Source organism: Bombina bombina, chromosome 10 (assembly GCF_027579735.1).
Source record: "Bombina bombina isolate aBomBom1 chromosome 10, aBomBom1.pri, whole genome shotgun sequence".
NCBI classification, from domain to species: Eukaryota; Metazoa; Chordata; class Amphibia; order Anura; family Bombinatoridae; genus Bombina; species Bombina bombina.
The window spans coordinates 16,890,354-16,906,485 of NC_069508.1; the positions used below are offsets into that span (position 1 = coordinate 16,890,354).

At 39.2% G+C, this 16,132-nt stretch overlaps 1 protein-coding gene across 2 annotated transcripts in view; it reads left to right on the plus strand.

The window, feature by feature from the left end:
- The window catches only part of LOC128641242 (coagulation factor XIII B chain), a 72,570-nt gene that overhangs the window by 42,614 nt on the left and 13,824 nt on the right, over positions 1-16,132 (plus strand). For both annotated transcript variants that reach the window (XM_053693828.1, XM_053693827.1), the window contains exons 5-9: positions 1,604-1,786; positions 4,334-4,516; positions 6,011-6,208; positions 12,093-12,281; positions 13,390-13,578. In XM_053693828.1, coding sequence (XP_053549803.1) covers positions 1,604-1,786; positions 4,334-4,516; positions 6,011-6,208; positions 12,093-12,281; positions 13,390-13,578 — 942 coding nt within the window. The remainder of the gene's footprint in view (positions 1-1,603; positions 1,787-4,333; positions 4,517-6,010; positions 6,209-12,092; positions 12,282-13,389; positions 13,579-16,132) is intronic.

The window sequence follows — 16,132 nt, forward strand, 5'->3', positions numbered from 1 at the left end:
TGCTGGAAGCATTTGTGATCGCTTCCAGCACTCTGTTAGACAACTGACGTACCAGGTACGTCCATTGTCATTAACTGCTTGTTAATGCATGACGTACCTGGTACGTCAGTTGTCATTAAGGGGTTAAAGGGCCAAAAAAAAAACATTTTTTTCTTTCTTGAGCAGCAATTTTACAAACTCTTTCTAATTTACTTCTATTATCAAATGTTCTTCGTTATCTTGGTATCTTATGTTGAAAAGCTGGGAGGAAAACGTGTCTGGAACTCTATAGGTCAGCAGTTTTGGAAGAAAGTTTTAAATTTGCAAGAGCACTAGATAGCAGCACTATTACCTGTCATGTAGTGCTACAGATACTACCTAGGTATCTCTATAACACACAATATTATATATTAGCAAGAGCACTATATAACAGCACTATTAGCTGTCATGTAGTGCTACATATACTACCTAGGTATCTCTATAACACACAATATTATACATTAGCAAGAGCACTAGATAACAGCACTATTACCTGTCATGTAGTGCTCCAGATGCTACCTAGCTATCTCTATAACACACAATATTATACAATAGCAAGAGCACTAGATAACAGCACTATTACCTGTCATGTAGTGCTACAGATACTACCTAGGTATCTCTATAACACACAATATTATATATTAGCAAGAGCACTATATAACAGCACTATTAGCTGTCATGTAGTGCTACATATACTACCTAGGTATCTCTATAACACACAATATTATACATTAGCAAGAGCACTAGATAACAGCACTATTACCTGTCATGTAGTGCTGCAGATACTACCTAGATATCTCTATAACACACAATATTATATATTAGCAAGAGCACTAGATAACAGCACTATTACCTGTCATGTAGTGCTACAGATACTACCTAGGTATCTCTATAACACATAATATTATACATTAGCAAGAGCACTATATAACAGCACTATTACCTGTCATGTAGTGCTGCAGATACTACCTAGGTATCTCTATAACACATAATATTATACATTAGCAAGAGCACTAGATAACAGCACTATTACCTGTCATGTAGTGCTACAGATACTACCTAGGTATCTCTATAACACATAATATTATACATTAGCAAGAGCACTATATAACAGCACTATTACCTGTCATGTAGTGCTACAGATACTACCTAGGTATCTCTATAACACATAATATTATACATTAGCAAGAGCACTAGATAACAGCACTATTACCTGTCATGTAGTGCTACATATACTACCTAGGTATCTCTATAACACACAATATTATACATTAGCAAGAGCACTAGATAACAGCACTATTACCTGTCATGTAGTGCTACAGATACTACCTAAGTATCTCTATAACACACAATATTATACATTAGCAAGAGCACTAGAGGGCAGCACTATTACCTGTCATGTAGTGCTCCAGATGCTACCTAGGTAGATCTTCAACACAGAATATAATGAGAACAAAGTAAATATTGTAATAGAAGTAAATTGGAAACCGTTTTTTTTTTAATTGTCTGAATCACAAACGAACTCGCTTTACCATCACTTTAATGGGATTTTATCTGTACTAACCGTTGTGTGTTCTTTTCTCAGGTGTAGGGAACTGTGAATCTCCTCCTCCTGTACAATTTGGGACAATTTCACCAGCAACCAAACAGAAGGAATTTCCGGTCGGTCGTGTTGTAACCTACAGGTGCAATGAGGGCTTTCACATGAGGGGGTCAGATAAGGTTCTCTGTATTGATGGGGAGTGGGTTTCACCCCCTGTGTGTCTCAGTAAGTATTTTTATTTATCAGTGACATAAAAGGACAAATGTTGTAACCCGTTGTTATATTTCACCCCTGCAAAGGAATTAAACACATGAACTACTGAGCACATCTGGTGAGCCAAAGACAAGAGGCATATGTGTGTAGTCACCAGCTAGTTCCCAGTAATGCATTGCTGCCCCTGAGCCTACCTAGGTATGCTTTTCAATAAGGGATACCAAGAGATCAAAGTCAATTTGATGGTGGAAATAACTTGAAAAGTATATTCAAATTGTATGTTTAACTTTAACTTTCATGTTGCTTTAAGGAGGAGGATTGGGCTGAAGCAAGAGAAGGTATAAAAATATTCCATATCCCATTCCATGTGGTCGAATTATCAAGGGCCGAAAGGCCCCTGATCCCCCTGTTGCTGCGCGAGCCTTCAGTTAAGAAGCAGCGGTCTTAAGACCACTGCTCTTTAACTGGATCCGCCGCCTCTGAGCAACGGACAGCAATCAACCCGATCGAATACAATTGGGTTGATTGACACCGTTTGCTAGCGGCCGATTGGCAGGGGGCGGCATTGCACAAGCAGACCCCCATAAAACTACCAATAGAGGGGAGAGGCTTTTACATGTTTACAATAACCCCAATATAAATGTATTTAGCTCTAATTTTTTCATATCGTTGTAATATCTATCTATGTAACAACCTATCATCTATCTATAATGCATCTATCTCTATCAATCATCTATCTATAACGTATCTAGATTTATCTATCTATCTATCTATCTATCTATCTATCTATCTATCTATCTATCTATCTATCTATCTACGTATAACGCATCTATATCTGTCTGTCTATCTATCTGTCTATTTGTTTAACTATATATCTATCTATATTTCTATATCTCTATCTATCTATCTATTTGTCTGCCTGTCTATTTATCTATTATTTGTCTATCTATCTATCTTTATATCTTCTATCTATCTTTATATCTTCTATCTATCAGCTACAGTGGGGCAAAAAAGTATTTAGTCAGCCACCAATTGTGCAAGTTCTCCCACTTAAGAAGATGAGAAGCCTGTAATTTTCATCATAGGTATACCTCAACTATGAGAGACAAAATGTGGAAACAAATCCAGACAATCACATTGTCTGATTTGGAAAGAATTTATTTGCATATTATGGTGGAAAATAAGTATTTGGTCACCTACAAACAAGCAAGATTTCTGGCTCTCACAGACCTGTATCTTCTTCTTTAAGAGGCTTTTCTGTCCTCCACTCATTACCTGTATTAATGGCACCTGTATGAACTTGTTATCAGTATAAAAGACACCTGTCCACAACCTCAAACAGTCACACTCCAAACTCCACTATGGTGAAGACCAAAGAGCTGTCGAAGGACACCAGAAACAAAATTGTAGACCTGCACCAGGCTGGGAAGACTGAATCTGCAATAGACAAGCAGCTTGGTGTGAAGAAATCAACTGTGAGAGCAATAATTAGAAAATGGAAGACATACAAGACCACTGATAATCTCCCTCGATCTGGGGCTCCACGCAAGATCTCACCCCGTGGGGTCAAAATGATCACAAGAACGGTGAGCAAAAATCCCAGAACCACACGGGGGGACCTAGTGAATGACCTGCAGAGAGCTGGGACCAATGTAACAAAGGCTACCATCAGTAACACACTACGCCGCCAGGGACTCAGATCCTGCAGTGCCAGACGTGTCCCCCTGCTTAAGCCAGTACATGTCCGGGCCCGTCTGAAGTATGCTAGAGAGCATTTGGATGATCCAGAAGCGGATTGGGAGAATGTCATATGGTTAGATGAAACCAAAGTAGAACTGTTTGGTAGAAACACAACTCGTCGTGTTTGGAGGAGAGAGAATGCTGAGTTGCAACCAAAGAACACCATACCTACTGTGAAGCATGGGGGTGGCAACATCATGCTTTGGGGCTGTTTCTCTGCAAAGGGAACAGGACGACTGATCCGTGTACATGAAAGAATGAATGGGGCCATGTATCGTGAGATTTTGAGTGCAAACCTCCTTCCATCAGCAAAGGCATTAAAGATGAAATGTGGCTGGGATCATTGTCATGCTGAAAGACCCATACACACCGCCTGGGTAACGAAGGAGTGGCTTCGTAAGAAGTATTTAAAGGTCCTGGAGTGGCCTAGCCAGTCTCCATATCTCAACCCCATAGAAAACCTTTGGAGGGAGTTGAAAGTCTGTGTTGCCCAGCAACAGCCCCAAAACATCACTGCTCTAGAGATGAAAATTACAGGCCTCTCTCATCTTCTTAAGTGGGAGAACTTGCACAATTGGTGGCTGACTAAATACTTTTTTGCCCCACTGTATGTGCTATATACATTATAACTTCTCAGTCAGAATGTCCCAATTATCAGAAATAAAAGAAAGCACTTGTCTTTAATGAAATAAAATGTGATTATGAATCATACAGTGGGGTTTTATACATTTGTTTTTCAATAGTAAAAGTCACTATATAATGTCAGAATATTGCACGTTCCTTCCTGTAGTAATGTTTGTGCTTTATTGTATATTTTAGAGATTGGCGAGAGCTGCTCCTCACCTCCTGTAATCAGACACGGGGAATTGAAAAGCTTCATACAGGAGCAGTATCCGTCGGGATCCTCTGTAGAGTATCAGTGTCAGAGGTATTTTAAACCCCAGGGAAGCCTAAACATCACCTGTGAACATGGGCAGTGGTTAGACCCCCCCATCTGCTTGGGTACGTGCAATAACATCTAGTTAAATAAACACTGCACTTAATCATGTATATGGGAGAATTCTATCAGTGCCTTCATGTTTAATGTAAAGGGTCTTTACTACCCTGATAAAAGTATGTGCTAAACTGTCACACATGTAAAAGTAACAGGAGAGCAAAGGATCCAACGCATTTTGATTCTTAGACAGTTAGCAGTATGGTTGGTGTATGGCTTGTGATTGGTTGACCATGATTAAACATCTTGGGATAGGCAGAAGAGGATTGGCTGTTCTAGTGCTTCATTTGCTGAGAGATTAGATTCTGTAAAAGTTGTGCCTTGTACCATGCTCCCTAGAAATACCAAAAAGTAAAATCTGTAAGCTAGGATTTCAGCGTGCTGCAAATCGCCCTGAACCAGCACAAAGAGCTAGCGGTCACCCTCACAGACCCACAGACCAATCAGATCATGCATTAAAGCCTACCCCAATGCATAATCTGATTGGTCCATTCAGAGTGAAGACTTGTATCTCCAATATCTTTTTTTGCCTCTGCCTTGAGGGAGAAGGATGCCAGAGGATCTGCAGGGCGCTTCACCCCCCTTAAACCAGCAGGAGTTAGCGCTCACACCGATGCATCTGGTTGGTCCATGGGTCTGTGACATCAACCAATCAGACCCAATCAGACCATGTTTGATTTACAGCTTTTGCTGGTTACTGATTTTGCTTTTTGGCCTCTCTGGGGAGTGTGGTACAAAGGACAATTTTTACAAAAAAGAAAACAAGAGGCATTTAATGTCTTCTGAAGTCCTTTGCTGAGGCCAGTTACAGGGACAGTAAACATCCTTAGATAGTTATATAAAATGTTTAGTTATGTAAAATGAAATAACTTTGCAATATACATACATTATTTTGCTTCTTTTTGTGTAATTTAGCTTAGAAAAATAAAGCTTTTGTAATTCTCAGAATTTTAAAGGCTCACTGCTGATTTCTCAAGGTGAACCCTGGTACATATCTGTCCCTAATTGGATTTATAAGATAACAACTACAAAGCAATGCATTTAATGCTAACATTATACCTGTGACAAGACTTGTTGTTTGCAAACTAAAGCCCAGATTGGCTTCACCAAATACGGCAAATGGCGGTGGAGTTTTGGCTACTTAAACATAATTGCAATAAAAATGATGTTAATTTGTTTTGAAAGTCTTGAGACTTGGCTGACATGTAATTCAATGTAGTATGTTTTAAAGTATCTTCATATAGATACAAAAGAGTCCAAATTACTTATAAAGCCCATTAATGGATATATTTGTTTTACTACATATTGTTTAGTTTATTACTGGAATTAGATCCAGTCTTTAGTATTTATTTATTTTAAAAAGAGGAGTTTTTATGATAATATTCATATTATAGTAGTATTATAAGTTGCAATTTACATCTCCTTAATTTTCACTGTTTATAATGTACAGCTGCGCACATGCCGTGTGTTACTGACATGTCCGATCTCTTGTTGCACTGCAGAGCCTTGTACAGTTGTGCAGAGCAATATGGCAGCACATAATATTCGGCTGAGACGAGAGGATGATGATAAACTGTATTCTGAGCATGACAATGTGGTGGAGTTCATGTGCTTACCCGGATTTAAACCAGAACTGTCTGACAGCTTCAAAGTCAGATGTAACAGAGGGAAACTGAACTACCCAAAATGCGTTGTGCAAGGTGAGTGACTGTCATGTGATCTATAAAATTCACATCAAATGGTGCCTTGGGGTACTGAGAAGTACGAAGATTTGCCGGAAGTCTTAGGATAGGTCCACTAAAGCTTTTATCGCTGTCAAATAAAAACTTTCATGATCCAAGAATGTGCAGCAAGACTGATGGAAACCCTGATCGATAATTACTTTCAAGGGACCTTAAACACTTGTCATTAGGGTTTTGTGTTTTTTTTATTCATAATGTTTTTTTTTCAGTTTTTAAAACGCAAATCCCTTTTTTTTAATTATAGGTGTTCAATTTTTTTTTTTTTTTTTTTTACATTTATGTGACTTTCTGACCGCTCTGTGCAGATATGGGTGAAAGTGATGTTGCCAAAACTGGAAGTCTGCTTATTGCTGTGAGCGTGCACACATAGACATTGCGCTCACAGCATAACTAAAAAACTACTGCTGCTATAACGTTTGCAGATATTACCTTCACTGCTAAAGCAGCATATCTTTTGAACCGGCCTCAGGGATCCCCTTCTACCCCTCCCCTTTCTCTCCAAGATCCCGGAGTCCAGCTCAAGCCATACATTTGTTTCTTTCCTATGCCTTTCAGAGATCGGACCCTATTTTCAAAGGGTCTGATCTAAACAAACTCTGGCCTAGATTTGGAGTTTGGCGGTAGCCGTGAAAACCAGCGTTAGAGGCTCCTAACGCTGGTTTTAGGCTACCGCCGGTATTTGGAGTCACTCAAAATAGGGTCTAACGCTCACTTTTCAGCCGCGACTTTTCCATACCGCAGATCCCCTTACGTAAATTGCGTATCCTATCTTTTCAATGGGATTTTTATAACTCCGGTATTTAGAGTCGTTTGTGAAGTGAGCGTTAGACATCTAACGACAAAACTCCAGCCGCAGGAAAAAAGTCAGTAGTTAAGAGCTTTCTGGGCTAACGCCGGTTTATAAAGCTCTTAACTACTGTGCTCTAAAGTACACTAACACCCATAAACTACCTATGTACCCCTAAACCGAGGTCCCCCCACATCGCAGACACTCGAAAAAATTTTTTTAACCCCTAATCTGCCGACCGCCACCTACGTTATACTTATGTACCCCTAATCTGCTGCCCCTAACACCGCCGACCCCTGTATTATATTTATTAACCCCTAATCTGCCCCCCTCAACGTCGCCTCCACCTGCCTACACTTATTAACCCCTAATCTGCCGACCACAAAGCGCCGCCACCTACGTTATCCTTATGTACCCCTAATCTGCTGCCCCTAACACCGCCGACCCCTATATTATATTTATTAACCCCTAATCTGCCCCCCTCAACGTCGCCTCCACCTGCCTACACTTATTAACCCCTAATCTGCCGACCGGACCTGAGCGCTACTATAATAAAGTTATTAACCCCTAATCCGCCTCACTAACCCTATCATAAATAGTATTAACCCCTAATCTGCCCTCCCTAACATCGCCGACACCTAACTTCAATTATTAACCCCTAATCTGCCGACCGAATCTCACCACTATTCTAATAAATGTATTAACCCCTAAAGCTAAGTCTAACCCTAATACTAACACCCCCCTAAGTTAAATATAATTTAAATCTAACGAAATTAATTAACTCTTATTAAATAAATTTTTCCTATTTAAAGCTAAATACTTACCTGTAAAATAAATCCTAATATAGCTACAATATAAATTATAATTATATTATAGCTATTTTAGGATTTATATTTATTTTACAGGTAACTTTGTATTTATTTTAACCAGGTACAATAGCTATTAAATAGTTAAGAACTATTTAATAGCTAAAATAGTTAAAATAATTACAAATTTACCTGTAAAAGAAATCCTAACCTAAGTTACAAATAAACCTAACACTACACTATCAATAAATTAATTAAATACAATTGCTACAAATAAATACAATTAAATAAACTAGCTAAAGTACAAAAAATAAAAAAGAACTAAGTTACAAAAAATAAAAAAATATTTACAAACATAAGAAAAATATTACAACAATTTTAAACTAATTACACCTACTCTAAGCCCCCTAATAAAATAACAAAGCCCCCCAAAATAAAAAAATGCCCTACCCTATTCTAAATTACTAAAGTTCAAAGCTCTTTTACCTTACCAGCCCTGAACAGGGCCCTTTGCGGGGCATGCCCCAAGAAATACAGCTCTTTTGCCTGTAAAAAAAACATACAATACCCAAGCCCCCCAACATTACAACCCACCACCCACATACCCCTAATCTAACCCAAACCCCCCTTAAATAAACCTAACACTATGCCCCTGAAGATCATCCTACCTTGTCTTCACCATACCAGGTTCACCAATCCGTCCAGAAGAGCTCCTCCGATGTCCTGATCCAAGCCCAAGCGGGGGGCTAAAGAGGTCCATGACCCGGCTGAAGTCTTCATCCAAGCGGGGCAGAAGAGGTCTTCCATCCGATTGAAGTCTTCATCCAAGCGGCATCCATCCGGAGCGAAGCGGCAGCATCCTGAAGACCTCCACCGCGGAACATCCATCCTGGCCGACGACTGAACGACGAATGACGGTTCCTTTAAATGACGTCATCCAAGATGGCGTCCCTCGAATTCCGATTGGCTGATAGGATTCTATCAGCCAATCGAAATTAAGGTAGGAATATTCTGATTGGCTGATGGAATCAGCCAATCAGAATCAAGTTCAATCCGATTGGCTGATCCAATCAGCCAATCAGATTGAGCTTGCATTCTATTGGCTGATCGGAACAGCCAATAGAATGCGAGCTCTATCTGATTGGCTGATCGGATCAACTATTTAATAGCTATTGTACCTGGTTAAAATAAATACAAAGTTACCTGTAAAATAAATATAAATCCTAAAATAGCTATAATATAATTATAATTTATATTGTAGCTATATTAGGATTTATTTTACAGGTAAGTATTTAGCTTTAAATAGGAAAATTTTATTTAATAAGAGTTAATTAATTTCGTTAGATTTAAATTATATTTAACTTAGGGGGGTGTTAGGGTTAGACTTAGCTTTAGGGGTTAATACATTTATTAGAATAGCGGTGAGCTCCAGTCGGCAGATTAGGGGTTAATGTTTGAAGTTAGGTGTCGGCGATGTTAGGGAGGGCAGATTAGGGGTTAATACTTATTATGATAGGGTTAGTGAGGCGGATTAGGTGTTAATAACTTTATTATAGTAGCGCTCAGGTCCGCTCGGCAGATTAGGGGTTAATAAGTGTAGGCAGGTGGAGGCGACGTTGTGGGGGGCAGATTAGGGGTTAATAAATATAATATAGGGGTCGGCGATGTTAGGGCAGCAGATTAGGGGTACATAGGGATAATGTAAGTAGCGGCGGTTTACGGAGCGGCAGATTAGGGGTTAATAATAATATGCAGAGGTCAGCGATAGCGGGGGCGGCAGATTTGGGGTTAATAAGTGTAAGGTTAGGGGTGTTTAGACTCGGGGTACATGTTAGAGTGTTAAGTGCAGACGTAGGAAGGGTTACCGCATAGCAAACAATGTAGCTGCGTTAGGAGCTGAACGCGGCTTTTTTGCAGGTGTTTGTTTTTTTTTCAGCTCAAACAGCCCCATTGTTTCCTATGGGGGAATCGTGCACGAGCACGTTTTTGAGGCTGGCCGCGTCCGTAAGCAACTCTGGTATCGAGAGTTGAAGCTGCGTTAAATATGCTCTACGCTCCTTTTTTGGAGCCTAGCGCAGCCTTTATGTGGACTCTCAATACCAGAGTTATTTTTATGGTGCGGCCAGAAAAAAGCCGGCGTTAGTTTTTCGGGTCGTTACCGACAAAACTCCAAATCTAGGCCTCTGAAAGGCATAGGAAAGAAACAAATGTATGGCTTGAGCTGGACTCCGGGAGCTTGGAGAGAAAGGGGAGGGGTAGAAGGGGATCCCTGAGGCCGGTTCAAAAGATATGCTGCTTTAGCAGTGAAGGTAATATCTGCAAACGTTATAGCAGCAGTAGTTTTTTAGTTATGCTGTGAGCGCAATGTCTATGTGTGCACGCTCACAGCAATAAGCAGACTTCCGTTTTTTGAAAAATAAATGGAACACCTATAATAAAAACAAAAAGGATTTGCATTTTAAAAAGTTAAAAAACATTATGAATAAAACCCCCCTACAAAACCCTGGCTAACAATCACTGACAACACACAGAGCTGTCAGCATTCAGTGAAAACGGCTGCCTGTGAAACAACTAAATCTATGAAGCTCGTTCACAAAGGTAATGAGAACTAGCTTCATAGAAGCGGCAAAGATGTTACTTTCTTTGTATGCGCATCGAGTCTGTATGTTAAAACCATACAACGTTCGTTACAACATGACGGCTACCACACATTCAGTAGGCGGTGGTTTAGTGGTAACATTCACAATAAAAGATAATTGAGCAGAGGCTAGATAAAAATATGGAGAAACAAATAACGTTTAAAACAAAAAAAAAATGATTAAAAAAAATAATAATTACATGACAAATAGGAGGTGTTTAGGGTCCCTTTAATGGTCCTTTATTCCATACAGCTTTGCACAGTCTCATTCATTGTCTGTTTTATTTGTGTCACTAAGTGTCCTCAGCAGAAGAGATAGATACATGGAAAACATAGGTAATAACATTGTGGTGCCAATTAGTACTTTATAGAAACTAAACATTTATACAAATCTACAATATTTAAACAACTAATAAAATATAAAAAAAAAAACATATCTACATACTATTTTGAGGCTAATCTTTTACTTTGAGTAAATCATTATATCTAGCACGTATTTACTCATGACTATTCCTTTAATATTCTATAATGAGGTTGCCCAGCATGCAGCGCATCCTATGGAAGATTTTCCTTTAGTAAATGCAAATGAACCCCACGCATCTCATTGTCACGTATCACTGACCTAGTGAACTTTAGTGAATTTGCCAGACAAACATAAAAGTTTTTGAAATGGGTCTTTTTGGCATTTTCTTATTAGACAACGATCCCTGCAGGCTAATCCAACTGATCTTTAGATGTGGAATCTTGCAGTGATAGCAGCAATGCTGATCCTACTTCATTTAATCGGTACACTGCTTTAGTGCCAGGATAAATGGGCTGAGTGACAATTCTCCCTTAAAGGGACTTGAAACCCAAAAATTCTTTCAGGATTCAAATAGAGAATACAATTTTTTAATAACTTTCCAATTAACTTCTATTTTAATTTGCTTCCTTCTCTTGTTATCCTTTGCTGAAATGTTTATCTAGACAAGCTCAGGAGCAGCACAGAACCTAGGTTCTAGCTGTTGATTGGTGGCTGCATATACATGACGATTGGCTCACACATGTGTTCAGTTAGAAACCATTAGTGCATTGCTGCTCCTTCAACAAATGATACCAAGAGAATGAAACAAATTAGATAATAGAAGTAAATTAGAAAGTTGTTTAAAATTATATTCTCTATCTGAATCGTGAAAGAAAAAATTTTGGTTTCATGTCTCTTTAAAGGCGACATGGAAGTGTAAAAATAAAAAACTCATGTTTGTGTTTTTAAACAAATGAAGTTGCACTCCTGGAACACCCCCAATTTTGCTCCAGATGAGGATATGGCCAGTGAATGGAACATATGTGTGTATGCCTCCTCCTGATTGGATAGTATCCTAATCTACAGTGACACAAGAATGCAACTTTGACTTCTCGGTATTTCAATACAAAGCAAAATAATATTATCTGTTTATGAAATAAAATGCTCTAGAGAGGCTTATTCTGTAGAGTAGAATCTTTGTGTTTGACGTGTGTGATCGAGCAGATAGCAGAGGATACCGTTAGTAACTGATGTGTCTGACCTTGCCTGGTTTGTACATTCATGTGATATGAGTTACACACTGATACATATTTGCTTTCGCTTCTCAGGATCCTGCACACTATCTCACCAAACTATGGGCAAAAATTTTATTGAGCCAAAAAATGGTGAACTGGAAGTTGAAGCGGGGAAGAGCATAGAATTCCAGTGCCTTAAAGAAACTGTTCCAGAACAAGGACAAGTCCTGAGATCAGCGTGTACTGAGGGCAAAATACAGTATCCGAAATGTGTCCGAAAAAGTACGTATCATTCTAGGAAACGGAGGTGAGAGGAATTAGTGGACAATGGAGCTCCCCTCTGTGTCTGGTTGGCCACATCAGGAGGAGCAGAGGTTCCTTGACAAGAGGGGGCATGTTATTAAAGAGATATGACACCCAAAAATGTTTCTTTCAAGATTCAATTTTAAGCAACTTTCTAATTTACTCCTATTATCAATTCTTCTGTGTTCTCTTGGTATCTTTATTTTTGGTTCAGCACCTGGGTAGCGCTTGCTGTTTGATAGCTTAGGAGCATATTTATCAAGCTCCGTACGAAGCTTTATGCCCTGTGTTTGGCTCGCCAGAAACACAAGTTATGAAGCAGCGCTCTAAAGACCGCTGCTCCATAACCTGTCCGCCTGCTTTGAGGAGGAGGACAGACATCGCCGGAAATCAACCTGATCGAATACGATCGGGTTGATTGACACCCCCTGCTAGCGGCTGATTGGCTGCTAATCTGCAGGGGGCGGTATTGCACCAGCAGTTCACAAGTACTGCTGGTGCAATAATAAATGCTGACTGCGTATGCTTTAGTGCCAGGATAAATGGGCTGAGTGACAATTCTCCCTTAAAGGGACATGAAACCCAAAATATCGGATCATGTCCGTCCGCCCAGTAATAAATCGGCCCCTAAATATAATGCTACCCAGGGTGCTGAACCTAAAAAGCTTACATTCATGCTTTTCAAATAAAGATACTAAGAAAACGAAAACATTTTTATAATAGAAGTAAATTAAAAAGTTGCCTAAAATTTCTGCTTTATCTGGATCATGAAAGAAAAAAATTGGGTTTCATATCCCTTTAAAGGAGCCAGGCAGTTTCTGGAAACTGGGAAATTGATTCTAATGTAAACGCTGTAGGTGGGACAGGGACAGACCCGCAATATCTGGGACAACTGGGAGGTGGGCATACAGAAGCTTGTTGCAGGGACAGGAACTACTGGATTTTTAAATTGGATGCATTAGAGCCTGAATGAATAATGGCCTTGACTCAGTTTCTTTAAAAAGCTTTATATGTAGTAATAACTGGTTTATACTCCCTGTATAAATGTTACAAATATTACGTGAATATTGTCACTTCTGGTTAACAGGACTGTGCACGCTGTCACAAGAGACTATGATGAACAATTATATTGAGGTGAAAAATGGTGAAAGGGAAATTGAAGAAGGGAAAAGCGTTGAATTTCAGTGCGCAGGAGAAACAGTTACGGAACAAGGACATGTTCTTAAAGTGACATGTGTTAGAGGCAACATTGTGTATCCTAAATGTGCCAAGGACAGTAAGTAGCTCATTTGCTTATCAATACACTGCATTTTTTTTAATGAGGATAGTTTTGTTGTTAAGTAAGTTTTTAAAGGTATTGTTAGCGAAACGCGCACTGAACAGAAAGAATGGGCATAGTTTTTAATCCTCCACATCTATAGCACTCTCTAGTTCCTTTGTGATATAGAGGCCCATTTATCAAGCTCCGAATGGAGCTTGAAGGGCCGCGTTTCTGGCGAATCTTCAGACTCGCCAGAAACAGCAGTTATGATGCAGCGGTCTAAAGACCGCTGCTCCATAACCCTGTCCGCCTGCTCTGTTGATTGACACCTCCCTGCAGGGGGCGGCGTTGCACCAGCAGCTCTTGTGAGCTGCTGGTGCAATGCTGAATACGGAGAGCGTATTGCTCTCCGCATTCAGCGAGGTCGGATCAGGTCCGCAAGACCTTTGATAATTCAGCTTCATGTATTATATAAATTGTAGTTTCATTTAGCTTTATTAGTCTAGTAGGCAATATGTAATAACAATCAGAGTATTGCAGTATGCAATGATATCATTTTAGTCCAATAAAAAAGGTATTTAAAAGACAAGTTTTTTTCTCTTCCTCGGGTCTGAATCAATACTAAATAACACAGCCAGACACGAAAACGAAACATACAACATTAAGGTGATGGTAAACTCTCCACTTTTTAAAATCCGATCAGGACTGTTAGTAATATTTTAGATGGAGTTTCCTTCATCAGTTGTAACGAAGTTGCTCTATAACTTCCAAAAACTTTTTCTTTGAGCGAACCTTTCAATTGTTGTCCAATCGGCGCTCTTCCCATATGGCACTTTTGTTGTAGCTAAAGCGCTGATTGGAGAACAATTCAAACCATTAGCTCACAGTAAAATTGACTTTGGTAAAACTGACTCATGGGGGTATGTTTATGAAAGCGTCAACCAAAAATACGCTGGAATTCCACGTCGTAATTGTCGCGAGATTGATCTGACGTAGTTATCAAGATCAACAAATGTTGAAATTTGTGACGTAACATATGATCCCGCGATCTCAATCCGACGCAGATCGATGCTTACGTCATTACAGATGTTCCGAATACACATTCGACTCTATTTGACCCTTTTCCCAATTTATCAAACATTTAACAGGTACGCTTGCGGCTATTCCGACAAAGCGTACCTAGTTTTCAAACCGCCACCCTTGAGGCCGCAAATGCCATAGAAATCAATGGGAGTTTGAAAGCACAGAGAGCTTATGAGAATGAAGCATATTAAATTAATTTCTGTGGTTTAAAAAAAGTTACGTTTTCACCTAACACCCTAACATAAACCCCGAGTCTAAACACCCCTAATCTGCCGCCCCCGACATCGCCGACACAAATAAAATGTATTAACCCCTATACCGCCGCTCCCCGACACAGCCGCCACTAAATAAACTTATTAACCCTAAACCTCTGGCCTACCACATCACCACCACTAACTAAGCCCCTAAACCGTCAGCCCCCCACATCGCAAAAACTAAATTAAACTATTAACCCCTAAACCTAACAATCCATTAACTCAATTAAATTGCAAGATCCTTATCTTAATATAAATTAAAACTTTCCTGTAGAATTAAAATAAACTAATTTTAAACTATTAATTAACCTACCCTAACTATTATACTAAAATTAAATTAAACTAAATTACATATTAAAAAACCTAACACTACTAAAATTATTTAAATATACAATTAAACATTATTACAAAGTACTAAATTACAAAAAACAAACACTAAGTTACAAAAAATAACAAACACTAAATTATGAAAAATAACAAAATTTTTCAAAATATTTTTTTTACACCTAATCTTATAGCCCTATCAAAATAAAAAAGCGTTCCTCCAAAATAAAAAAAACCCTTGCCTACAATAAACTACCAATAGCCCTTAAAAGGGCCTTTTTTTACAGCTCTTTTACCTGTAAAAAAAATACAAAGTTCCCCCAACAGTAAAACCCACGACCCAACCAACCCCCCCAAAATAAAAAAAAACTAAGATACCCATTGCCCTGAAAAAGGCATTTGGATGGGCATTGCCCTTTAAAAGGGCATTTAGCTATTTTACAAGCCCAAACCCTAATCTATAAAAAAAAAAAACACCCAAAAAATGTAACAAAATTTTAACACTAACCCGAGAAGATCCACCTACAGTTCAGAAGTCCCGACATCCCGGCGGATAAGTCTTCATCCAGGCGGCGATGTCTTTATTCATCCAAGCAGCAAAGTCTTCATCCAAGCGGCATCTTCAGTCTTCATCCCTGTGGCGTGGAGGGGGTCCATCCTGAAGCCATCAGACGCGGAGCTCCTCTTCTTACGGTAGCCGCCGTAAACTGAAGCTTCAATGCAAGGAAAGCGATTAAAGATGGTGTCCCTTGCATTCCTATTGGCTGATTTGAGTGTTAAATTCAAATCAGCCAATAGGAGGTAAGCTTCTGAAATCCTATTGGCTGTTCAAATCAGCCAATAGGAGGAGAGCTACTGAATTTAGCAATGCCCTACAAAAGACCCTTTTAAGGGCTATTGGTAGTTTA